Here is a 27,490-nt window from a genome sequence, read left to right on the forward strand (position 1 = left end):
AATGGACAACAAATGTGAGTGGATTTGTTTGGATTACAGGAAAAAACAAAGACTAATACTTCACCTAATAAAAATGACTCTAACGGAAGCCAAATGTTCAAGAGAGCCAGCCGACAAAGAGGAGCGGATCAGGAAACTGAACCAACAAGTGGACTCACTACAAAATGTCATCCTTCAGGTCGACATCTCTGTTCAAACTACATCTGTGCTAAGTCCAGATGATTCATCTGTTACTGAACACAGTCACAGCTGACGTCTTTTCAATCGCAGGTACAAGAGCTCCATCATGACTTGGTAGCCTTCTGTGGGTCAGTTAAAGAACATGGATCTAGAGGTGGACGTGGAGGGTTGCACCTCTGCTGATCTCAAGCAGAAGCTCGATGTGGTTAAAAGCAGACTGAAGGACAAGAGGCAGGACCTTTATACTCTAAGAGACACCAGCACTTCTGATGTCAAGATGAAGTAGGTGGAATGTGTCTGTTGATCAGTAGCTTATTCAGCAAGGGTAAGAATGCAAGTCAGAAGGTCTGCAGTGTCAGCTTTCATGAAAATTGTGACCAGAACCAAAACAGCTCCAGTGATTTTTTCCCAGTCAGCAACCTGAGTGATGAAAAATGAAGCCAATGCACAAGAGCCTAATGTTGTAGTTCTTGAATGGCCACTTGAGGCTGTCTCCAAAAGTGAGTCAATCTCATAGAAGACCATGTTCATACTGTATCTCCAGTGTTAGAGCATAGAGGCTGGAGATGTCATGGTTTGGTCCAAACTGCAAGCAGGGTCACAGTTTCACGTGTGAATCCTAGTTCTTTTTAAAGTAAATAATCACCATGACTCTGGTAGCCTTGAACCTGGGACATTATGCTTTGAAAACAAGCACGCTTACTGTTTGTGCCACTGTGCTGTCACACAACAGGAACTATTCTGAATAGCAACTAAATTGTACATCATACTGCCAGATTATCATATTTTTACTGTGTAAAATCATGTCTGATCAGACTTCATTCATTCATTTTCTATAGTTGCTTATTTCAATTAAGTGTCATGGGGTGCTAAAGCCTATTCCAGCAGTCAGGCGGGGTATACCCTGGACAGTCCGCAGAACCACATATAGACACAAACACAACTTTAAATTGAATGTAAGATGAATTTAAAGTTGTTTAATTCACCCAAATTTTCATGTATTTGGACTGTTTAGGATTGAGGAAGCTAAATATCAGTAGGATAAAATGGATTATGCAGTTCATTACATTTTCATTGTATTTGGCTGACTAAGGCAGAATATCCCTGCTTCGAAGCTCTGCCTGTACCCCATTGGTCCTTATTTTACAATCTATAGCAAATTACAGGGGATTAAGACTGTAAAATTTACAATATTTTGCCTGTTAAGGAGGGAGGCTTTTACATATTTTAATTGTTAACAGAAAATTTATTCTAAGCAACTGCACTGTTGTTTTTTTTTAATGGTTAAAAACAGTGTAAAGCATTAGTGTTTGAACTGTGCCCGTATACATACTAATTAATGATAGAGCTAAAATAATACATTAAGATAAGTAAGAGTAACCCGCGCTCGTAGAGGAACAAACCTCCACCAACACTATGTTTCCATTCCCGCACATTTTACCTTTGAAAAAATTTCAAGACTCAACGTCCTGTAGAAGTGGCCTTTCATAAGCTAAAATAAGATACAAAATAAGATCAAAAGGGTTTCAATGTTAAAATCAAATATCCGCTAAATCCGCAACACAGATCAGATGCGGATCAGATTTTGTCAGGTGATAGTGAGTACCAGTTTGCACCTCACTTTCAAATATGAGAGTGTTGGGGCATGTTGATTAACATATATTGTGAAATATACACTCAACAAAAATATAACGCAACACTTTTGGTTTTGCTCACCATTTTGTATGAGATGAACTCAAAGATCTAAAACTTTTTCCACATCACAACACATCACCATTTCCCTCAATATTGTTCACAAACCAGTCTAAATCTGTGATAGTGAGCACTCTCCTTTGCTGAGATAATCCATCCCACCTCACAGGTGTGCCATATCAAGATGCTGATTAGACCATGATTAGTGCACAGGTGTGCCTTAGACTGCCCACAATAAAGGCCACTCTGAAGGTGCAGTTTTGTTGTACTGGGGGCGGGATACCAGTCAGTATCTGGTGTGACACCATTGCCTCATGCAGTGCAACACATCTCCTTCGCATCATCCGTGAAGAGAACACCTCTCCAATGTGCCAAACGCCAGTGAATGTGAGCATTTGCCAACTCAAGTCGGTTACAACGACCCAAGTGGAGTCAGATCGAGACCCCGATGAGGACGACGAGCATGCAGATGAGCTTCCCTGAGACGGGTTTCTGACAGTTTGTGCAGAAATTCTTTGGTTATGCAAACCAATTGTTTCAGCAGCTGTCCGGAGTGGCTGGTCTCAGACGATCGTGGAGGTGAACATGCTGGATGTGGAGGTCCTGGGCTGGTGTGGTTACACGTGGTCTGCGGTTGTGAGGCTGGTGGATTACTGCCAAATTCTCTGAAACAACCTTTGGAGACGGCTCTATGGTAGAGACATGAACATTCAATACACAAGCAACAGCTCTGGTTGACATTCCTGCTGTCAGCATGCCAATTGCACGCTCCCTCAAATCTTGCGACATCTGTGGCATTGTGCTGTGTGATAAAACTGCACCTTTCAGAGTGGCCTTTTATTGTGGGCAGTCTAAGGCACACCTGTGCACTAATCATGGTGTCTAATCAGCATCTTGATATGGCACACCTGTGAGGTGGGATGGATTATCTCAGCAAAGAAGTGCTCACTATCACAGATTTAGACTGGTTTGTGAACAATATTTGAGGGAAATGGTGATATTGTGTATGTGGAAAAAGTTTTAGATCTTTGAGTTCATCTCATATAAAATGGGAGCAAAACCAAAAGTGTTGCGTTTATATTTTTGTTGAGTGTACATTAAATGGGGCTTTCAATGTTAAAATTAAATGGCTGTAATATCTGTAATCTTGATCAGATCTGACCCACATTTTGTCAGTCGATAAAAGGTCCCACCCTACATAACACCGTCAAATATGAAAGAAATTTGATCTTTCTTGACAGAGGTATGAATTTTTGAAAATTCATTCAATGTTAAAGGATAGGGATTTTTCCTATTTTCCGAGAGTTTTCCTGACTTTGACCGTTGACCTATGACCTTGAAAATTGAATCAGTTCTTGCCTATCAGGATATGAATCCTCTGTAAAAATTTCATAATGATATATGAAATATTGTGGGTTACAGGCTGTTCAGAAACAGTACAGACAGACAAATAAACGGGTGAAAACTTCACTGGCAGAGGTGATAAAACTCTACAATTAGACAAACTGATAAATGTTTTGGTAGATTTGTTTCACCTAATAATAATAATAATAATAATAATAATAATAATAATAATAATAATGGAGATTTATGAAATCTCCATGTTCAGTTGCAGCAGAAATTGACTGCAACATAAAAACCACACATTGATAAGCATCACTTAGTCTAACAAAACCAAAGAGTTTCATATGTTTGCTTAAGTTTTCTGAAATTCACAAAAAAGTTAACAGAGTGAACGCACATAAAATGCTTTTAGTGTGAAACTGTGAATCGTATAAACAGTGTTTGTACTGTAGTTACCAAGCATGCTTTATTGTGTGATATTTCTAAAACACCTTGAAGCTGTTAGGGATTGTAAGAGTGAGTATACGTACATAACGCTGTCCTATGATCCAGGCCTCTGGAGGTCCGTCTGTTGGAAAAGATGACGCAGAACTGCCAGGTGTTTAAGAAGGAAATCTCTGTTGTGCATCTTAACCGACAAATGGCTTACCCCAGAATGCTTTACAAGAAAAGCTACAACAAGGTTACGAACGAGTATAAGTAGTGATTGCAGACAGCTTCCATTGGATTTAACGTCAGTGTTGGAGCTCCATTCATGCATTTTATGGCCACATCCTGTGAAACAGGTTACAACAAATGTCAGTCAGTCTTCTTTTGTTTTGTTCCTTGGATAACATTTCAAATCTTTCACTTTATTCATTCACTTATGACCCTCCTTTGGGGTTGGGCTTGGGTTGGACACCAGTGAAACAAACTCAGTTCACACTTGCACTCACACCAACAGCCACAAGTGTTGGGAGCAAAAGTGTTAACCACCAAGCCACCGTGATACATTCACTTCTAATTCACTACAGTTTATCAATACAGTGCCAAATCATAAGTCACATCAAAGTGCGATATACAAGTAAAGTATACAACATATACAGCCCGTGAACAACCATACTGATGACATTGCTAAAGGAAAAACTTCCTAAATGCTTTTTGATTTTACAGGTAGAAATCTCAATCAGACCAGAGTCAGGTGGGTAGCCATCTGCTGTGATTTCTTCTCTCTTAAGACAAACGGGAATAAATGTGTTACATTTTAACACACACAGAGCAAACATCACAACATCACATTCTGATGTGATCTTTGTATGCACAATATGTTGACATATTAACAACAACTTGGCACAGTTTATTTCAAAATCCACAACACCATAAATTATCATATTTGTAAATGTCAGAACCAGTTGTTTTCTCAAAACAGCTTCCTGCAGAGTGATTCTGTCATTGTGAAGTCCTCCGGTCTGCGTGTGTCTATAGACATATTTGATGGATAGTGTGTGTGTGTGTGTGTGTGTGTGTGTGTGTGTGTGTGTGTGTGTGTGTGTGTGTGTGTGTGGGTGTGTGTGTGTGTGTATTATGTAGCAGGTAAAATATGTTTTGAACATGTCACCATTTTTTTAAAGATTTTTAACAATTTATTTGTAAATTATGGTGGAAAATAAGTTGTTGTTGTCCATTCAGCTGCTCCCGTTTTGTGTTTGGGGTCACCACAGCGGATACAACCAGATCCACAATGATATTTGGATGCCCTTCCTGACGCAACTCCAGTGTTACCTGGAGAAACACACACAGCCGCTGGTGTTCCAAAGAGGTCTCCCATTCAAGTACTAACCAGGTCCTACACTGCTTAGATTCTGAGATCTGACGGGATCAGGCTTACACAGCGCAGATCGGCTGCATGGTAGAAAATAAGTATTTGGTCAATAACAAAAGTTCAACTCAATACTTTGGAACATAATCTGTCTTGGTAATGACAGAGGTCAAACTTTTCCTGTAAGTCTTCACCAGGTTTGCACGCACTGTAGCTGGTATTTTGGCCCATTCCTCCATGCAGATCTCCTCTAGAGCAGTGATGTTTTGGGGCTGTCACTGGGCAACACGGACTTTCAACTCCCTCAACAATTTTTCTATGGGGTTGAGGTCTGGTGACTGGCTCAGCCACTCCAGGACCTTGAAATGCTTTTTTACGGAGCCACTCCTTCGTTGTCCGAGCGGTGTGTTTTGGATCATTGTCATGCTGGGAGACCCAGCCATGTTGCATCTTCACTGCGCTCACTGATGGAAGGAGGTTTTGGCTTAAAATCACACGATACATGGCCACATTCATTCTTCCCTTAACACAGATCAGTTGTCCTGTCCCCTTTGCAGAAAAACAGCCCCCAAGCAACTCAGCATTCTTCTTCCTCCAAACACGACGAGTTGAGTTTTTACCAAAATGTTCTATTTGGTTTCATCGGATCACATAATATTCTCCCAATCCTCTTCTGGATCATTTTGATCTTAGCTCTCTGTACGTCATTCATCAGGTCCCTCTGTGTAGTTCTGGGATTTTTGTTCACCATTCTCATGATCATTTTGACCCCACGGGATGACATCTTCCATGGAGCTTCAGATCGAGGGAGATTATCAATGGTCTTGTATGTATTCCATTTTCTTACAATTGCTCCCACAGTTGATTTATTCACACCAACCTGCTTGACTATTGTAGATTTACTCTTCCCAGCCTGGTGCGCATCTACAGTTGTCTTCCTGGTGTCTTTTGACAGCTCTTTAGTCTTGGCTATGGTTGAGTTTGGAGTCCGACTGTTTGAGGCTGTGGACAGGTGTCTTTTATACAGATAAGGAGTTCCAACAGGTGCCATTAATACAGGTAACAGGTGGAGGACAGAAGAGCTTCTTAAAGAAGAAGTTACAGGTCTGTGAGAGCCAGAAATCGTGGTTGTTTGTTATTGACCAAATACTTATTTTTCACCATAATTTACAAATAAATTCTTTAAAAATCCTACGATGTGATTTCCTGGATTTTTTTTTTCTCATTTTGTCTCTCATAGTTGAAGTGTACCTATGATGAAAATTACAGACTTCTCTCATCTTTCTAAGTTGGAGAACAATCAGGGACTGACTAAATATTTTTTACCCCACTGTGTGTATATATATATATATATATATATATATATATATATATATATATATATATATATATATATATATATATATACATACACACACACAGATGACAATTCCAAAAAGAAAAAAACGTGCAAAGTTAGTCAATGAACTCAAATTTACAAAATGCAACCAGAGAAACACTGGCACACAACACACAAACCCAAAAGTAAGAACTTATCAATAGACCTAAGTCTTCGACTATAGCAAGCAATTTTGTTATTCTTGTAATGCCTTTTAAAGCCTACTAAAGTACCAAGTACTTTAAAATTGTCAGGACAGTTGTTCCAGATGTTAACACCTTTAACAGAAACACAATGACTTTTTGCAGTAGTTCGGATCCTTAATTTGTAAAAAAAATAAAATTCCTCTCAAATTATAACGGGAGTCCCTTGGTTTTTTCAACATGATTGAAACATGTTATGGTTATCATACATTTTTGTGTAGGCCATGGTACACTGAGGCTGGAGTGTAAGTGTCATTTTGTCACCTTAAGTGGTACCGATAAGGTCAACATTGATGACTGGCTCATAGACTAGTATTATCTTTTCCAAAGAATTCAGTTTTCTCTCATCTGACCAGACTATATTCTCCCAGTATTTCTAAATGCTGTGTAGCAAACTTTAAATGAGCGTCAAAATGTTTTTTCTTTAGCAATAGAGTCTTGTGTGGTGAGTGTGCATACAGGCCATGGCGGTTGAGCGCATTACTTTTGATGATCCAAAAATATTATTCCTAACATTGTGGACTAACATGCCATTTCAACTCATTATACAAGCCTTGCTTAATTTATTACCACCCTTGAAAAATGTCAGCTACCTATTTTCTAAACACTACCCAATCTAGAGCCTGTGGTTCCCTATGGCTATGTGTATATATATATATATATATATATATATATATATATATATGGGGTTGGGGGGTAAAGCATTCAGAAGCAGCAGGCCATTACTTGACTGTCTTTCTATGATGTCCTGCTCACTTTTCTCCTGAGTGACAGCACAATGCTCCATTCAGTGTGACGTGTTTCATTAAGCTGTGCATTTAGTCCTGTTGTGAGAATGAGTATGTGAGGCTAAGTGAAGTCTTTTTGGATGAACGTCCGCTTTCCCAGAGAAAATGATGTTGAGCACTGACATCTGAGAGCCTGTGACCATACCAACAATGGAATGTGTGTGACAAAAGCCACTGGGAGAGTGGAGCACAGAAATGGGCCAGCATGTGTAAAACTATCTCTATCTATCCCCGAAGGAGCCCACTTCTTTTTAATGTGGCTCTTTTATCCTGGTGGAGAAGCCCTAACGAGGTGCCATGAAAGGACACACGCGGCTTCAGCTTTGAAAGGTGCTCTGTGTCACACTGCCGCCCCGGGGCCACGCTTTTCTAGGGTGCAGAGTTTGTGGGAAAGCAGCAGCACTAATGTTTATCATATGACCTAATCAGAGTTAACACACAGGTCAAAGCCGAGGAGCAGCCTGGGAACTGATGGAGTTGCAGCTTTAATAAGGAGCAGACTGCCCTCTGTTTGGTCTCGTAAGCTGCCCTGTATTACAGACAATAAGGAAATATTTCATCATCGGCAGCCTAATCTCCAGGATCTATTGCAACTACAGAGCATCAATAACACAGCTGAGACGGAGAGGGGAAAGAGCAACAAGGCCAGAGAAGAAGAAGGAGGAGAACACAAACAAATGGAGGAAATGATTTTAATACAGTTTAGTTTGGACCAGTCACAACTTCAGAGGACTGTTAAAGTGAGGAAATTGGAAGACTTAAGGTCTCAACGTCTCTTTAGCCTCATGTGTCTTGAGGATGGATTGATTTTTGAGAAAACCTTCCATTTGTGCGTTTAAGGAAGCGACACATTGCGTCTCTCTAGTTGTGGTTGTGTTCCATTGTTATTGTTGGTCAAACCGCTTCCCAATACTCAAATCTCCATTTCCTACCCTGAGGCTGATCGTGTTAAGATCTGTACTACCAGAGCGCCCAAGGTGTCCACATTCAGCCCCAACTTTAGGAGGAGTAACGCCCATCAACATACAGTGACATTGAATCTCTTCTCATGAGCATCTGTGTTGTCTGAAACTCATTTCTTATGTTGGATGAAACAAATCGCCCCATTGTTCCTGTCGGTTTCCTGTGAACTTCATTATTCTCTTTGTAAATGTTGTAATGGGGAGCTTCCCACTGAAATCCGATCAAAGTGCATCTTCAACTTACATTGTATTTTGTTTTTTTTTCATGAGTGACCTTTCTGATGTCAGTACTCGGTCACTTCCTATTGTATGTCTTATCTCAGTTCATTTTGTTTTACCAGAAACGTTTTATAGAGAAACCACTCCGACTTACAAGATTAGTATCTCTTATTCACGTCGTCTTCTTTTTTTTTTTAACTGTATTGGTTGTACAATATGTGTTTGTAAACGCAATCCACATGTCTGTTTGCTTTAAGACTTCGTGAGCGGAGCTACGATCTTGTGCAAGTGCGAAAGCTTGCAAGCAAGAACAAGGAAGACATGGCTGTTGTAAGACATCAATTGGAAGCTCTGTATGAAAGTGGAAAAGCCCACAATCAAGTGGTTAGAAACAAAAAAAAAAGCGTTTGATTACAAGGGCTAAAACTAGAGTAGCGCTAAACAATCCACAATCATTTGGATTCCACCACCAAGCTAACTGAAGTGTGAGTACATAACTGAATCAGGGCATTAATAAGATCTGTTTATTAGTTGCAGGTTTTGATAAGGTAATACAAAACAATTACTGTTGTGACCGTAGGACCTTTGTGGCCGGGACGGCAGTGGGATCGAACCCAGACGGCTCACACTAAAGACCATTCCTCTACCAGGCCAGCCAAAGGGGAATTCCCCGTTAGCCAAGCTAGCAGGAATATCTTTTCAATCATGACCCAGGACTTTCACCCTGCTACATATCTCCCCACCATTTTTGACTTCATCCCGAAGTCACAGGTGCATTTAAGCATGTTCTGTGACTACCCATATCCTGTTTGTCACGCCAGATTGTGACTGTAGGACCTTTGTGGCCGGGACGGCGGTGGGATCAAACCCAGATGGCTCGCACTAAAGAACATTCCTCTACCAGGTCAGCCAAAGGGGAATTCCCCATTTGCCAAGCTAGCGGGAACGTCTTTTCAATCAGGACCCGGGACCTTCATCCTGCTACACTGTATTTTATGCTCTTATTATTTATATACTTAATTGTTATATACAGAATTGTTGTATGGCTCTTGCCTTACAATATAAAGCGCCTTGGGGCGACTGTTGTGACTTGGCGCTATATAAATAAATAAATAAATTTGATTTGATATTCCGTTTGTTAGCTTACAAGCTATAGTTACATTGTGCTAGATGAATTGTTTTCGGTTTAGATTGAGTCAGATTTATTTTCAGTCAGTTTTAGATTGTTTCAGGTAGGTTTTCCTGGAGCTGCACTCACTTTGGTTTTGATTAGGTTGGCTTTGTGTTTTTGTTGTTGTTGTTTTACAACACAGATATTGTTTATTCAAGTATGGCAGTGGTAGGTCCATGACCTATACGGGATCTAGGCGCTCCCGCCATCACGAGCAGTGGGTAGATGGGACTCATTAGCCCTGTTAAGGTGGTCCACCTAGGGGAATGAAAACCCTGATGTTAAACCCCCAGCCTGGGTTACTGCCCCCATGCCTCCGAGGAAGGTTCTTTAGCTAGAGGCTAGGAGAAGGTCACTCTGATGTAAACCTACAGCCTGGTGGTCGCCACAGCCGTCTCAGCTTGTCTGTGCCACTGTGGAGTGGGTTCATGATTAAGAGCGCCATAGCACATAGGTTACACAGTTTGCCAGTTGGACATTCTGACCGACTCATGTCACTCCGGCTCCCCATCAACAACAAGGATTTTGCCACTATTGTTGGTGTGTATGCCCCAAACATGCAGGCCGACATCGGAGTTAAGGAGGCTTTCTATAGCGATCTGCACAACCTTCTACAGTGCGTCGACACCCAGGACAACCTCCTCATCATGGGAGATTTCAACGCCAGAGTGGGCCGCGACTCTGATGTATGGAAGGACGTGCTAGGGAAACATGGCATAGGCAACTGTAATGACAATGGCCGCCCGCTGCTGGAGTTCTGCTCTGCACATGACTTGACGATCACCAACAGCCAGTTCCAACAGAAAGAGAGATTCAAAGCAACCTGGAGACACCCACGCTCCAAACACTGGCACCTTCTGGACTACGTTCTGACGTGACAGCGTGATAGAAGAGACGTACTACATACCAGGGTGATGCCTAGCACGGATTGCTATACGGATCATCGCTTTGTCCGTTCCAAGATTGCTTTCACTTTCAAGCCCCCTCCTAAGAAGAAAGGCCCACAGTTTAAGAAGCTACAGGTCCACAAGCTGCAAGACATAGACACAAAAATGGAGTTCCAGGACAAACTAGAGGAGAGACTGGGTGGAGAAGAAGGCCTGCCTGACGACCCTGAACAACAGTGGATGAGATTAAAGACCATCCTTCAGGAGATGGCAGCAGAAGTAGTGGGCTTCTCAGCCAGGAAAAATAAAGACTGGTTTGATGAGTCTGATGCACAGATCCAGGAACTACTAGAAAAGAAACATGCATGCCACAAGACTCTTTTAGCTAAACCTGATGACCACTCTGCCAAGACAGCTTACAGAAATACCTGCTCCACACTGCAAAGCAAGCTCCGCATACTGCAGAACGACTGGTGGCTAGCTTTTGCAGAGAAGATGCAACAACATGCTGATGCCGGAGACATGCGCTCCTTTATGAAGCCCTTAAGACCATCCATGGGCCAGCACATCAAGTGCAAGCACCCCTGCGCTCCTCAGACGACTCCACCCTTCTGACGGACAAGGAAACCATTATGCAGCATTGGTCAGAACACTTTGAAAACCTCTTCAGTGACAAGCACACTGTGCAAGAGTCATCAATTGAGACGATTCCCCAGGTGGAGGTGAAATGGGAACTTGATGACCCCCCAACACTTGAAGAGATCTGAAAGGCCACCACGCAGCTGAATCCAGGGAAGTCTCCTGGCATAGATGGCATCCCAGCAGAGGTGTACCAAAATGGAGGTGAGGCAGTCCTCGACAAGCTTCAGATTCTCTTCTCCAGTTGCTGGGAAAAGGAAGTGGTTCCACATGACCTTCGGGATACGGTCATTGTCTCCCTGTACAAGAACAAGGGCGACAAGTCCGACTGTTCTAATTACCGGGGCATCACTCTGCTCTCAATAGCAGGTAAGATTTTGGCTCGAGTGCTGCTGAACAGGCTTACCCCTACCATAGCGCATGAAAATACTCCCGAGAGTCAGTGCGGATTTCGGGCCAACAGGGGAACCACCGACATGATCTTCATCCTGAGACAGATCCAGAAGTGCAGAGAACAGAACATGGCCCTTTATGCAGCCTTCATAGACATAACCAAGGCTTTTGACACGGTCAGCCGTGAGGGTTTGTGGAAGATTCTTGCACGCCTTGGCTGCCCTCCAAAGCTCCTCAGCATCATCCGCCAGCTGCATGAAGGCCAGATGGGACAAGTGAAGTACAACGGGACTCTGTCCGGCAGCTTCCCCATCTCAAATGGCGTCAAACAAGGTTGCATCCTCGCGCCCACTCTGTTCTCCATCTTCTTCAGCATGATGCTTCGTGAGGCCAAAGAAGACTTGACAGACGGCATCTATATCCACTTCAGAACCGACGGAAGTCTGTTTAACTTGCAGCACCTTCTGTCCCACACTAAGATCACAGAACAGCTAATCATGGAGCTGCTCTTCACAGATGACTGCCCCCTCATCGCCCATATGGAGCAAGCCTTGCAGCACATTGTCAACTGTTTTGCTGAAGCAGCAAGAGCCTTCGGCCTCACCATCAGCCTGAGAAAGACAGAAGTGCTATATCACCCGGTCCCCCATACAGCATATACCCCACCCCAAATCAACATCGAGGGTACCAGCCTGAATGCAGTAGAGCACTTCACGTATCTCGGTAGTGTTATCTCAAACGACGCATCTGTTGCCAAGGACCTAGACAGTCGCCTTGCCAAGGCCAGCAGTTCTTTTGGTCGACTCTCAAAGAAAGTCTGGCAGAATCATGCACTGCACCTTTCCACAAAAGTGTAGGTCTACAGAGCCATTGTGGTCCCTACCCTCCTGTATGGAGCTGAAACCTGGGTTCTGTATCGCCAGCAGATCAGATTACTGGAACGCTTTCATCAGCGTTGTCTCCGAAACATCTTCGGGATCAAGTGGCAGGACTACGTCTCAAATGAGGACATCCTTACCAGAGCCAAATTGCCCAGCATGGAGTCTATTATACTCAAACAACAGCTTTGTTGGGCAGGTCATGTAGCCAGGATGGATGATACACGCATGCCAAAATTAATTCTCTTTGGCGAGCTCAAGGAAGGGAGACGAAACCAAGGGGCCCCCAAAAAACGCTATAAGGACCAGCTGAAGAAACAGCTCTCCCTTGCAGGCATTCAGCATCAGTCATGGCAGCATCTAGCTACAGATAGACTCAGCTGGCGTTCCAGCATCAAATCCGCCAGCCTGAAGTTTGAGACAGAAAGAAGTGAGGCCTCACGCCAGAAGCGTCAAAGACAGAAAGAGCGGGCAGCAGCACAAGCCCAGCCTACTCAAGTGTTCATTTGCCCCAAGTGTAACAGGTCTTGTGCATCCCGTATCGGACTTTTCAGCCACCAGAGGGCTTGTAGAAAATAAACCAAAAAAGATTAAAAAAAAAATAAAGGCCTTCCCACTATCCTCACAAGCGAGGAAACTGCCAACAACAATTTATATACATTTTATAGGCTTAGGTGAGCAACAAAATTATACCAGTACGAATTACCACTATCCAAAACAACTCCTCCAGTCCATTCTCAACCATAAATTGTTTGGATTGTAATTTGAATCAATCTACCAAGCATAAAACAATTATAAAATGCAGACATGTGACATGTATGTTGTTTTACATCAATGTAAAATATAATACATCTTCAATTCACATTTAGTTTTTAATCATGTCATGAATCACAAGTAAATGTTTAGACTTGACTAAACGTCCTATTTTTTCACTGCTTGCTTTAACTGTGTCTGTGTTGTTACTGTGGTACTGCCACCACATGGTGTGTACGGTATGTTTATGCTATCGTTCATCTTGCCCAGTGCTATTTTTTCAGTCAATGCTTTCAGAATGTAAACCTGGCAGATGTCATTATATTTCGAGGAGAAAACATATTTCACGCATACTTATTTTAAGTTAATATACCTACAAATTGATTGCGCTCTTTTAAGACTTCATTGGCTGTGTCTTGTGTGTATGTATAGGCTAAGTGGAATGCATCCTGTCTGGCCCAAGCAGATTAGGATTTGATCAGAGCTTGTAGATAAACAAGAATATGAAGAAAAAAGTTCATGCATACAAGACTGAAACTGAGGGGGTAATGATGCACATTATTAGAGTATGATTCTCAAGGGGCTTCAACTGCGTTTCCATGGATATATCCTGTCTGGCTGCTAGTCTGAGGAGAAAGAAGCTCTAGCTTTGACCCTTGACCCAGGCAAGGCGGTATCTCTTGCTGCAAGGCATTCACACACCATGAGGGGGAGGGGATGGTATACCAAAAGGCTGCATAAGAGGATGCTGGAATTCACCAACCAGACTCACAAGTTAGTTCAGATCCCTGGAAGGTACATGTGCTGGAATCTCTTCCAAAACTAATCATTGCATCTTGGTGGTCTGGGATTGACCCACCATCACGTTCATGTCTTATGGACTTTCACATGGTGCTATCAGGGACTATATCTAAGATAATGTTATATGTTACAAAAAAAATATTGTGTAAGAGTGTAAGATTTTTTAAAGACAAGAACGTGCTAGTGCATATACAGACTCTGCACTGACTGTAGCCTATAATATAAAATTAAAAAAAAGTCCAATCTTTATTAATTTCATTCTGCTTTAATATGTTTCAACAACAGAGGGGGAAAATCAACTGCATTGCTTTGAAGCATTCAGGGGCGGATCTATGTTTGAAATTTAGGGAGCATTTTCGTGCAATCTCAGGCATTTCAAGCATGTATTTTGCACAACTGTATTAACAAGATGAGATGGATGACACATTAAAAAAAAAAAATCAGTTTCTGACATCAAATGTCACAATATTGTTTTACACTCTGTATAATGGTCAGGTTCTACACTAACAACCAGACAGGCAAGTAGAAAGTTCAAAATAGCACATCATTTTTTGTATATATTAATGAGTCTTCACTCTAATGTACACCTGTCTTGGCAAACATGTGCAGGCGGGTTCTGGATTTGCCCAAGTGAGGTCAAATTTCAGGCTTCTTTTTTCATAGTAACCATAACCAGCAAAAATCTATTTAAGCATAAAAATTCAAAAAGAAAAAATAATATAGCACCTTCAACTGCACCACAGACTAAAACAGTTAAATGTGGTCTATTAAACATTAGGTCTCTCTCTTCTAAGTCCCTGTTGGTAAATGAAATAATAATTGATCAACATATTGATTTATTCTGCCTTACAGAAACCTGGTTACAGCAGGATGAATATGTTAGTTTAAATGAGTCAACACCCCCGAGTCACACTAACTGTCAGAATGCTCGTAGCACGGGCCGGGGCGGAGGATTAGCAGCAATCTTCCATTCCAGCTTATTAATTAATCAAAAACCCAGACAGAGCTTTAATTCATTTGAAAGCTTGACTCTTAGTCTTGTCCATCCAAATTGGAAGTCCCAAAAACCAGTTTTATTTGTTATTATCTATCGTCCACCTGGTCGTTACTGTGAGTTTCTCTGTGAATTTTCAGACCTTTTGTCTGACTTAGTGCTTAGCTCAGATAAGATAATTATAGTGGGCGATTTTAATATCCACACAGATGCTGAGAATGACAGCCTCAACACTGCATTTAATCTATTATTAGACTCTGTTGGCTTTGCTCAAAATGTAAATGAGTCCACCCACCACTTTAATCATATCTTAGATCTTGTTCTGACTTATGGTATGGAAATTGAAGACTTAACAGTATTCCCTGAAAACTCCCTTCTGTCTGATCATTTCTTAATAACATTTACATTTACTCTGATGGACTACCCAGCAGTGGGGAATAAGTTTCATTACACTAGAAGTCTTTCAGAAAGCGCTGTAACTAGGTTTAAGGATATAATTCCTTCTTTATGTTCTCTAATGCCATATACCAACACAGTGCAGAGTAGCTACCTAAACTCTGTAAGTGAGATAGAGTATCTCGTCAATAGTTTTACATCCTCATTGAAGACAACTTTGGATGCTGTAGCTCCTCTGAAAAAGAGAGCTTTAAATCAGAAGTGCCTGACTCCGTGGTATAACTCACAAACTCGTAGCTTAAAGCAGATAACCCGTACGTTGGAGAGGAAATGGCGTCTCACTAATTTAGAAGATCTTCACTTAGCCTGGAAAAAGAGTCTGTTGCTCTATAAAAAAGCCCTCCGTAAAGCTAGGACATCTTTCTACTCATCACTAATTGAAGAAAATAAGAACAACCCCAGGTTTCTTTTCAGCACTGTAGCCAGGCTGACAAAGAGTCAGAGCTCTATTGAGCTGAGTATTCCATTAACTTTAACTAGTAACGACTTCATGACTTTCTTTGCTAACAAAATTTTAACTATTAGAGAAAAAATTACTCATAACCATCCCAAAGACATATCGTTATCTTTGGCTGCTTTCAGTGATGCCGGTATTTGGTTAGACTCTTTCTCTCCGATTGTTCTGTCTGAGTTATTTTCATTAGTTACTTCATCCAAACCGTCAACATGTTTATTAGACCCCATTCCTACCAGGCTGCTCAAGGAAGCCCTACCATTATTTAATGCTTTGATCTTAAATATGATCAATCTATCTTTGTTAGTTGGCTATGTACCACAGGCTTTTAAGGTGTCAGTAATTAAACCATTACTTAAAAAGCCATCACTTGACCCAGCTATCTTAGCTAATTATAGGCCAATCTCCAACCTTCCTTTTCTTTCAAAAATTCTTGAAAGGGTAGTTGTAAAACAGCTAACTGATCATCTGCAGAGGAATGGTCTATTTGAAGAGTTTCAGTCAGGTTTTAGAATTCATCATAGTACAGAAACAGCATTAGTGAAGGTTACAAATTATCTTCTTATGGCCTCGGACAGTGGACTCATCTCTGTGCTTGTTCTGTTAGACCTCAGTGCTGCTTTTGATACTGTTGACCATAAAATTTTATTACAGAGATTAGAGCATGCCATAGGTATTAAAGGCACTGCGCTGCGGTGGTTTGAATCATATTTGTCTAATAGATTACAATTTGTTCATGTAAATGGGGAATCTTCTTCACAGACTAAAGTTAATTATGGAGTTCCACAAGGTTCTGTGCTAGGACCAATTTTATTCACTTTATACATGCTTCCCTTAGGCAGTATTATTAGACGGTATTGCTTAAATTTTCATTGTTACGCAGATGATACCCAGCTTTATCTATCCATGAAGCCAGAGGACACACACCAATTAGCTAAACTGCAGGATTGTCTTACAGACATAAAGACATGGATGACCTCTAATTTCCTGCTTTTAAACTCAGATAAAACTGAAGTTATTGTACTTGGCCCCACAAATCTTAGAAACATGGTGTCTAACCAGATCCTTACTCTGGATGGCATTACCCTGACCTCTAGTAATACTGTGAGAAATCTTGGAGTCATTTTTGATATGGATATGGATATGATCAGGATATGTCATTCAAAGCGCATATTAAACGAATATGTAGGACTGCTTTTTTGCATTTACGCAATATCTCTAAAATTAGAAAGGTCTTGTCTCAGAGTGATGCTGAAAAACTAATTCATGCATTTATTTCCTCTAGGCTGGACTATTGTAATTCATTATTATCAGGTTGTCCTAAAAGTTCCCTAAAAAGCCTTCAGTTAATTCAAAATGCTGCAGCTAGAGTACTGACGGGGACTAGAAGGAGAGAGCATATCTCACCCATATTGGCCTCTCTTCATTGGCTTCCTGTTAATTCTAGAATAGAATTTAAAATTCTCCTTCTTACTTATAAGGTTTTGAATAATCAGGTCCCATCTTATCTTAGGGACCTCATAGTACCATATCACCCCAATAGAGCGCTTCGCTCTCAGACTGCAGGCTTACTTGTAGTTCCTAGGGTTTGTAAGAGTAGAATGGGAGGCAGAGCCTTCAGCTTTCACGCTCCTCTCCTGTGGAACCAGCTCCCAATTCAGATCAGGGAGACAGACACCCTCTCTACTTTTAAGATTAGGCTTAAAACTTTCCTTTTTGCTAAAGCTTATAGTTAGGGCTGGATCAGGTGACCCTGAACCATCCCTTAGTTATGCTGCTATAGACGTAGACTGCTGGGGGGTTCCCATGATGCACTGTTTCTTTCTCTTTTTGCTCTGTATGCACCACTCTGCATTTAATCATTAGTGATCGATCTCTGCTCCCCTCCACAGCTTGTCTTTTTCCTGGTTCTCTAACTCAGCCCCAACCAGTCCCAGCAGAAGACTGCCCCTCCCTGAGCCTGGTTCTGCTGGAGGTTTCTTCCTGTTAAAAGGGAGTTTTTCCTTCCCACTGTAGCCAAGTGCTTGCTCACAGGGGGTCGTTTTGACCGTTGGGGTTTTACATAATTATTGTATGGCCTTGCCTTACAATATAAAGCGCCTTGGGGCAACTGTTTGTTGTGATTTGGCGCTATATAAAAAAAAAAATTGATTGAATTGAATTGATTGATAGTGGATCCATTTGCCTAGAATTCTCTAAGGAGACAAGACTGAGGCAGCCACAAAGTTCACAAGGTTAGGCAATGAGCCAGGGTAGAGCTTGCTCCACTCCTGTGCTACCAAATGCCACCAAAGACAGACTAAAATGCCAACCTTACCTCCAGGTGGACAACAAGAGGAATAACACTCCTCTTGTGGATCAGGACTGTGTTCATTCTAGCTTGTGTTGGACATGAATTTTTTGAGTTTTTTGAGTGGCACAAATAATCTGTGTGGCATCTTATTGTTTTGTCAATAGTACAAAAAATGCTTGAAGCATTTCCTGCATTTTAATGTAAATAGTTGTATATAGCTTTGTTGTTTGCTACATTTGTACATGTTGTTTTTGAAATTTACAATTTATATTTGCATTCTAAGTTATATTGGTTTGTTAAACATGTTTGTGGTTTTCACAGTAAAAAAAAAAAAAATTTCTAAATAAAAAGCTGCTTCTATTCAGATGTGTTAATACAGCATGTTAGAGTGAAAGAAAACCTGTAAAGTTACACCAGTGAAGTTGTGCTGAAAACAATGACACCAAACAAGGCAAAGTAAACAGTTTTTAAAGGTGAATTATGTCAAAAATGGCCAATTATACCCTGGACCCCGGAGGGTTAAGCTTTTGGCTGGCAAGTTGTAACATAGCCAATCTGCCATTGAGATTTGTTGTGAATCAGTTGGTAATGTATTGAGGCCTCATTTAGTACAGTTTGCCATGTCTTCCTTTTGATAAAGACTCTGGAACAATGTTCAGAACAGATTTCAAAACATTCCAGAGCATCACTAATCTACAGTACATATGAAAAACCTTGGCACCATCCCTAGCCACACCTTCTATCTGAGGTTTAATAGTTTCCTGTTGTATATTTGGTCCTGAATGTGCCTGCGTAGTGAAAGTTCATCATCATATTTCTCCTCGCGCGTGCTAGCTTCTTAGCTGGCCGGTAAGGAGTAAACAAACTACAACGTGAGTTCAACTACAGCTGTTTATAATTTCTGCTAATTTTCCCAGCATCCACTAACCATCCACTAGGTGGCAGAAGCATCTATGTGATATTACATAGGCAAAACAACATTGATTTTGCAGTTGATCTGACACATCAGTGTTAATGAAACACAGTGGGGTTTGTTCTCAATGTATGTCATTTTATTTGGTGAGCCGATGACAGAATTGATTGTTTTTGAGTTATTGTCCACACAGACTAGCTGGGATTGACTAAGTCACACACTTACCCATTCACTTACATGTGACCAGCAAAGGGAAATCGACATGAACATGTAACTGCAAAGTGATATATAGTGAACATGTTAATCAAGGGGTACTTGTGGTGGTTAACCATAACAGACTGATGCCTAGAATGGAAAATCCTTGTTTGTCGCAGAAACACACAAAAGTTATGTTTGTTCAATATGAAAACATACTTTCCATCCTCTACCTAAAGTTATTAACAAATGTCCAACATTTATAATTTGGAGTAATGTTTAGTATGTAAACTGATGCAGATCACACCTGTTATATCCTCCATTATTCATTTCTACTTGGTTCCCAAAAGAATATGCAAAGTATACACAGAACTCCTTCAAAATCAGCTCGCCTCCTTCCTCAGGCCAACCGACAAGCACAACAAGAGGACAAGCCAGGTCCATGGTTTTAATCTGTAACATTTTTATTTAAACATTTATCATTTTAATGTTACACCAAAACGGGCAGCATGAAATTAGTCTTTTAAAAGTTTTTTTTATGTCACATGCAGGTTGTTTCTGTTGTTCTTCTGTTTAAATGTGAAATTCAACCCACGTTTGCAGGTTATACTTTAAAATCTAAAGCAGTTGTATTGAAGCCTGGCTCCGCTTTCGCCTCTGCGCATGTGCGTGCATGTTGATCATATGATTTCTGCATACAGGAGAGGGCTCAGAAAAAGGGTTTGGCTATCGGAAGCCTGAGCCAGCTGGTGACACCGCAGTGTCCCGCCGTTCTGATGGTCGTACAGGAGAGCGTGAGGCCTGACGGTCACTATGGTTTCACGTGTCAACACAGGGAGGGAAGCGGTCTGGTGGTGGTTCGGGTGGAGCAAACTCACCTCTGTGTGGATGACAGGTATCGTACTAATATGCCCAAAATACTGTCAAATCAGGAACAGCCGCTCTACATCACCACAGACATTCCAGTCATTACCTCCACCAACAAAGTTGGATAATGTTATGTTATTACCCCAGTTTGTTTGTTTGTGAACAGCCTGGATCCCACAGTTTTTCATATATTGTTACGAAATTTGTATGGAAGATTCATATCCTGATAGAGAAGAAGTGATTCGATTATCAAGGTTATAGGTCAAGGGGCAATGTCAGGAAAAAAATCTTGGAAAATTACAAAAATTCCTATCTTTAATGTTGAATGAATTTTCAAAAATTCATAACTGTCGAAATAGATCAAATTTCTTTCATATTTGAGAGCCTTCTGTAGGATGGCATCCTTTATCGATTGACAAAGTTTGATCTAGATCTGATCTAGATTACAGATTTTATAGCCATTTACATTTAACGTTTAATTTATATTTTACATTAGATCTTAATCAAACGTACCTCAGTCACTCTCATTTTTGAAAGTGAGGTGCAGACTGGCACTCACTATCGCCTGACAATGTTTTATCCAATTCTGATCCGGATTGTGGATTTTGTGGACATTTGAATTTAACATTGTAAACCACATTGTAAACCACAAAGTAGATGAGTTTAAATATTTGGGGTCAACTGTTCAAAGTAATGGAGAGTGTGGTAGAGAGGTGAAGAAGAGTGTGCAGGCAGGGTGGAGTGGGTGGAGAAAGGTGGCAGGAGTGATTTGTGACAGAAGAATATCAGCAAGAGTGAAGGGGAAAGTTTACAAGACAGTAGTGAGACCAGCTATGTTGTATGGCTTAGAGACGGCAGCATTAACAAAAAGACAGGAGGCAGAGCTGGAGGTGGCAGAGCTGAAGATGTTGAGATTCTCTTTGGGAGTGACAAGAATGGACAAGATTAGGAATGAACATATCAGAGGGACAGCTCAGGTGTGACGGTTTGGAGACAAAGTCAGAGAGGTGAGATTGAGATGGTTTGGACATGTGCAGAGGAGGGACCCAGGGTATATAGGGAGAAGGATGCTGAGGATGGATCCACCAGGCAGGAGGAGAAGAGGGAGACCAAAGAGGAGGTTCATGGATGTGCTGAGAGAGGACATGCAGGTGGTTGGTGTGACAGAGGAAGATACAGAGGACAGGGTGAGATGGAAACGATTGATCTGCTGTGGCGACCCCTAACAGGAACAGCCGAAAGACAAAGAAGAAGATTGTAAACCACATTTAATGTATATTTTACATTATATCTTAATCAAACATGCCCCAATCACTCTTATATTTGAATGAGAGGTGCAGACTGGCACTCATTATCATCTGACAAAGGATCTGATCAGGACTGTGGAATTTTTGGACATTTGAATTTAATATTGAAAAGCCCATTTGGTGTACAATTTGCATTATATCTCAATCAAAAGTCCCCCAATCACTCTCATTTGTGGCAATGATGTACAAACTGATACTTTCAAGGTTTTAAGGTTCAAGGTTCCTTTATTGTCCCCGTGGGGCAGTTTGTTTGCAGCAGTAATTACAAACTCAAAAAACACAACAACAGTACAACTAAAACATTTACAAATGTGCATTGAGACAGCGAATAGCATTTGGAATCAGGGACTTTGTAAACCTGTTAGTTCTACACCGAGGGACGACATAACGGCGGCCAGATGGGAGCAGTGAAAACTCATGCCAAAGAGGATGAGAAGGGTCAGCTATAATAGCCTTAGCTTTTTTAAGACATCTGACCTTAAAAATTTCATTAAGATCATTAAGTGAGCCTCTGGTGATTTTACAACACACCTTCACAATGTCCATAAGATGATTTCGCTGCTTGCTGGATAAACAGTGAAACCAACAAATGTAAGAAAAGGTTAAAATAGATTTGATAAAACATGAATAAAATATTTTCATAAAGGAAGTGTCCACATGAAAGTTCCTAAGCTTCTGTAAAAAATACATGCGCTGGTTGGCTTTTTTACAAACTGCATCCACTTGGGGCTCAAAGCACAGTTTATCATCAATGATGGTCCCCAAGTATTTGTACTCTTGGACCCGCTCTACACACTGGTCATTTATGAGAGCTGGAGGGAGAACAGAAAGTGACCTGCCAAAATTAATAACCATTTCTTTGGTTTTGGTCACATTGATATCTAAAAAGGATGTGTTGCACCAGTCAATAAAATCTGATAAAATTGGACCATGCTCGAGGTCTTCCTGATTTAAAAGTGACACAATGACAGAGTCGTCAGCAAATTTAACAATGTGACGATTGATGTATTTACTCTGACAGTCACTGGTGTATAAAACAAATAAAAGAGACAGAACACATCCCTGTGGTGCTACAGTGGAGGAGAAAAGAGCATCTGACAGCTGACAGTCTATTTAGTTCAGTCAACTTAGTCTATTCAATGAATAGACTAAGTTTGATCCACATCTAATCTGAATTGCAGATTTCATGGATATTTTATTCTAACACTGAAAAGCTCTTTTGATCTATATTTTTTGTATTATATAATGGTTGAGTGGATCGTTGTCATTTCATTGGTGCTTTGTATGTCACGTGACATGGATTATTTGTTCCATTTATCGTGCAAATTGGTTCCATACATTTTGTACCATTGCACGTTGCGAACCCCGCCCACACACACACTACTGGGTGCGGCGTTTAGCAAAACATGGCAGAGTTTTTTTTTGTTTTTTTTTAATGACGACCGACGATTTGAACAAGTTAAGTGATGGTGCTAATTCTTCTAACACACACACACACACACACACACACACACACACACACACACACACACACACACACACACACACACACACACACACACACACACACACACACACACACACACACACACACACACAACAAATCCACTGCACCATAGGCAATCTGGAGACATGAACAGCTGTTAGGATGAAAACCTGGACAAATATCTGACACAATTTTTAACTGGACTGAGGAACTACACAAAGTCTTTTTTTTTATCACAGACTGTTTTTCCAAGTTTACTGAGAACAATTTTGGGCTCCTATTTAAAGTTTGTGTTGGACTGTTGATGTCAAAGCACCACACCAAAATGTAAGTCCCATTTCTTTTGTTTATAAATTAATATAATATCAAATGACAAGCATCTATTTTAGCCATTATATAAAACAAATAATGTTTTTCATTATTTCAATGGTACAAATATTTAATTTGATGAAAGCTGGAATGATCCATTCCATCTTTTACCTCATGACATATTTGTACCATTGAACTCATAAACATTCATTATTTGTACATTATTTTCTAGCTTATGAAAAGTTACTTATAACAGGACTTTGACCTTGCAATTTTTTTCCAAGGTAAAAATTTGTGGAATTGGAAACTAGTATTGGTGGAGGTTTCTTACTCTAGGGTTTTTTTATGGCTGTATATTTGTCGACATACAAACTCATCAGACACCTGAGCCAAAACAGGACAACACTGTAATGTAAAACTTTAACTCCAGCGCGTGTGGAGGTGATAAATGATCTTACATACAATTAAGTACTTACTACATTATAAGAGGTCCAGTCATGTGTGCATGTGTGCCAAACGCCCACACAGACATACAATCCTGCTCAGTGAGGTGATGTTTGCAGAGACAAAACTACAGATGTTATGGATCTTTGCTGTTTCTAGAGTCATTCATCACATGCAGCAAAGTTTCCTTTAGAACACACAGTAAAATATTACAGGTTGCTGTGACACTTCCAAATGCTAATACATTTTTGTGAAGGGAGTTTCTCTGTAAAGTTGTTTTAATTATTTTATGTGACTGAAGCGCCTCTGATATCCTTTGTGTTTGCTAATTAAGCATAAAAACGATCCACAAACCACAAACCGATGCTGTCAAATAAATGTCACAACGTATCGTGATGGACTTTAGTAGAATAACTTTAATTTCCCCTGAGTTGACTGATGGTTTAATGGGTTCACATGAGAGTTGCTTCACCTTATGCTCCAAATATACAGTTGCATAGGGCCTCCAGCCTGAGGGGGCCCCAGGTTTGTTTCATTTATTCATTCATTGGAAGGAATTGCTAAAGATATTCTTACTCAAAGCTGTTGCTCCCACCACACGCATCATACACTGTGCATCAACCACAAAAACTGCCTAATAATTAGTCATTATAATTACAGTAAACAGGTTTGCCAGATGAATCACATTACAGTCGAGCCCGTGTGATTATGCAATCTTACGACGACTGCAATTTAAACAAATAAATAATTTTCACACACCGCACTGTGATCTGTATGCTCCTCTCTGTTAAAATGCAATATTCCCTCCATCGATTTCTATACTTTAAGGCAAGGCAGTTGTTATAAATTGTAAAGGACTGCACAGCTCTTTTTCTGCTAAACTGCACACATGTATAAGTGTTTAAAGTCACTGTCACACCTCTTTAACAGAGAAGCATTTCTTTCAAACACTTCACAGGTTTCACTGTGTTTCTTAAGTTGTAAATGAAGTAATGATTGGGTCAGTCATTATCCAGAACAGGGCTGGATTAATGCACAGGTGTACCAGTCTGAAGACCGGGGGCCCAAAGTCATTTGGGGCCCCACACTACTTATAGTCCAGGAAATACGGTTATTGACATTTCTTTGTCTCTCTCTCTCTCTCCCCCCCTTTTTAGGCTGGTGGAGGTGAATGATGTACCTGTGATCAGCTCCACAGAGGAGGAGCTGAATGACCTCCTGGTCCAGGCTCCCTGTGCTCAAATTGTTGTCCTGCGTCAGCCCCCACCCACCTTCACTTCTTATGGGGATCCTCTGCTCCTGCCCCATGGCTTTGACCCTGATCCCATTCAAAGTATCTGCCCAGGGATGGATGTAGTCACCAAGGAAACCCCTCCACAGAGGAAGGTGATGTAGTCCATGAGCCAGTAGTCAATTTTCACCTAATCAGTACAAACAGTAAAAACTATTGGTTGAGCTAATAGGATTAATAAATGGAACAGTTTTGAGTGCGTTGAATACTTGGTCTGCAAAGTAAAGGCCAAATAAGGTCGGTGTCCGTTGGATTCTTTGACATATGTTACCCCGTAATGTGACAGCTAACTATGACAGATGGTGCAAACCATTACTTTTTAAAACCCTGTCAACGCAACAGTCAGTTGTTACTAGTGTTAGAGCAACTTTAACTTTTGACCCCTGTAGAAACTGAAATTGACCATTTTTGTCACCATTTTTGCTGTTTTTACCCCATAACATTCAGTCGTAGAGAGCCCAAACTATACTTGTTTGGAATCTTTAATGTGGTAATACTGTGGTATACTTTTCAATATAATTGTAGTATTTCTGACCCCTACCTGACTCCAGCTATCACCCTGTGATGGCCATCATACATTTTTGTGCATGCCATGGTATAGGGGGCTGGATTGTACGTGTTGTTTAGTCCACTTAAGCAGTACCAAAAACCTGCTTACTCCATGGAGAAAAGACCAAAAGATGTATTTTCTTTTTTGTTGAGTTATTTGATGTGTTTATTATGTTGATCAGTTGTCCTCCATACTGTAGGTCAGTTGCTGCAAAACAAATTTTAGTTAAGAATCTCAAGTGGAAATAGTGTTGTGCTTTTTGTGTACGTGTGAAGTTTTGTTTTTGCCCATTATATCGGTTAACTTACATAATTTTCCATCTGGTAATAACTTATAAGTCAGCAAGTTCAACACTGAGCCATATTTTAAATTCCAAAAATTGTTTTAAAAATGAATATTTTACATGAATTACTTTTAGAAATGAAATATGTCATCACAAGTCCTGTGTACTAAATCATTCTTCTTCTTCTTCTTCTTCTTTGTCTTTCGGCTGTTCCCGTTAGGGGTCGCCACAGCAGATCAATCGTTTCCATCTCACCCTGTCCTCTGTATCTTCCTCTGTCACACCAACCACCTGCATGTCCTCTCTCAGCACATCCATGAACCTCCTCTTTGGCCTCCCTCTTCTCCTCCTGCCTGGTGGCTCCATCCTCAGCATCCTTCTCCCTATATACCCTGGGTCCCTCCTCTGCACATGTCCAAACCATCTCAATCTCGCCTCTCTGACTTTGTCTCCAAACCGTCCCACCTGAGCTGTCCCTCTGATATGTTCATTCCTAATCTTGTCCATTCTTGTCTCTCCCAAAGAGAATCTCAACATCTTCAGCTCTGCCACCTCCAGCTCTGCCTCCTGTCTTTTTGTTAGTGCCACTGTCTCTAAACCATACAACATAGATGGTCTCACTACTGTTTTGTAAACTTTCCCCTTCACTCTTGCTGATATTCTTTGGTCACAAATCACTTCTGCCACCTTTCTCCACCCACTCCACCCTCCTGCACTCTCTTCTTCACCTCTCTACCACACTCTCCATTACTTTGAACAGTTGACCCCAAATATTTAAACTCATCTACTTTCACCACTTCTACTCCTTGTAACTGCACTATTCCACTGGGCTCCCTCTCATTCACACACATGTACTCAGTCTTGCTTCTACTGACTTTCATTCCCCTTCTCTCCAAAGCATATCTCCACTTCTCCAGACTAGACTCAACTTGCTCTCTACTCTCACTACAGATCACAATGTCATCTGCAAACATCATAGTCCATGGGGACTCCTGTCTGATCTCATCTGTCAACCTGTCCATCACCACTGCAAACAAGAAAGGACTCAGAGCTGATCCTTGGTGTAATCCCACCTCCACCTTGAATGAGTCTGTCATTCCAACTGCACATCTCACCGCTGTCACACTATTCTTGTACATGTCCTGCACTACCCTAACATACTTCTCTGCCACTCCAGACTGCCTCATACAATGCCACAACTCTTCTCTTGGCACCCTATCATAAGCTTTTTCTAAGTCCACAAACACACAATGTAACTCTTTCTGTCCTTCTCTGTACTTTTCCAACAGTATTCTCAGAGCAAACATTGCATCTGTAGTGCTCTTTCTCGGCATGAAACCATATTGCTGCTCACAGATCTTCACCTGTTTTCTAAGCCTAGCTTCTACTACTCTTTCCCATAACTTCATGCTGTGGCTGATCATCTTTATGCCTCTGTAGTTACTGCAGCTCTGCACATCACCCTTGTTCTTGAAAATAGGAACCAGCACACTTCGTCTCCACTCCTCAGGCATCCTCTCACTTTCCAAGATTTTATTAAACAATCTGGTTAGAAACTCTAC

At 40.9% G+C, this 27,490-nt stretch overlaps 1 protein-coding gene and 1 pseudogene across 1 annotated transcript; one reads left to right on the plus strand and one right to left on the minus strand.

Annotated features, from left to right (window-relative positions):
- The first annotated feature begins 47 nt into the window (after positions 1-47).
- On the plus strand, positions 48-25,219 carry LOC117523433. The gene is made up of 5 exons (XM_034184966.1): positions 48-178; positions 271-462; positions 3,769-3,898; positions 20,093-20,286; positions 24,962-25,219. Exons 2-5 carry the CDS (start codon positions 323-325, stop codon positions 25,197-25,199), a joined length of 702 nt encoding a protein of 233 aa, XP_034040857.1. The 5' UTR covers positions 48-178; positions 271-322; the 3' UTR covers positions 25,200-25,219.
- Positions 4,987-5,105, minus strand: LOC117524032 (annotated as a pseudogene).
- Positions 25,220-27,490: the final 2,271 nt, after the last annotated feature.

The sequence above is a fragment of the Thalassophryne amazonica genome, chromosome 13 (genome assembly GCF_902500255.1).
Source record: "Thalassophryne amazonica chromosome 13, fThaAma1.1, whole genome shotgun sequence".
In the NCBI taxonomy this organism is placed as follows: Eukaryota; Metazoa; Chordata; class Actinopteri; order Batrachoidiformes; family Batrachoididae; genus Thalassophryne; species Thalassophryne amazonica.

Coding starts and splice junctions, on each gene's coding strand:
- LOC117523433 (XM_034184966.1), top strand. CDS start 323: ATGGATCTAGAGGTGGACGTGGAGGGTTGCACCTCTGCTGATCTCAAG. Junction 463..3,768: donor ACTTCTGATGTCAAGATGAA/GTAGGTGGAATG, acceptor CCTATGATCCAG/GCCTCTGGAGGTCCGTCTGT. Junction 20,287..24,961: donor CACCTCTGTGTGGATGACAG/GTATCGTACTAA, acceptor CCCCCTTTTTAG/GCTGGTGGAGGTGAATGATG.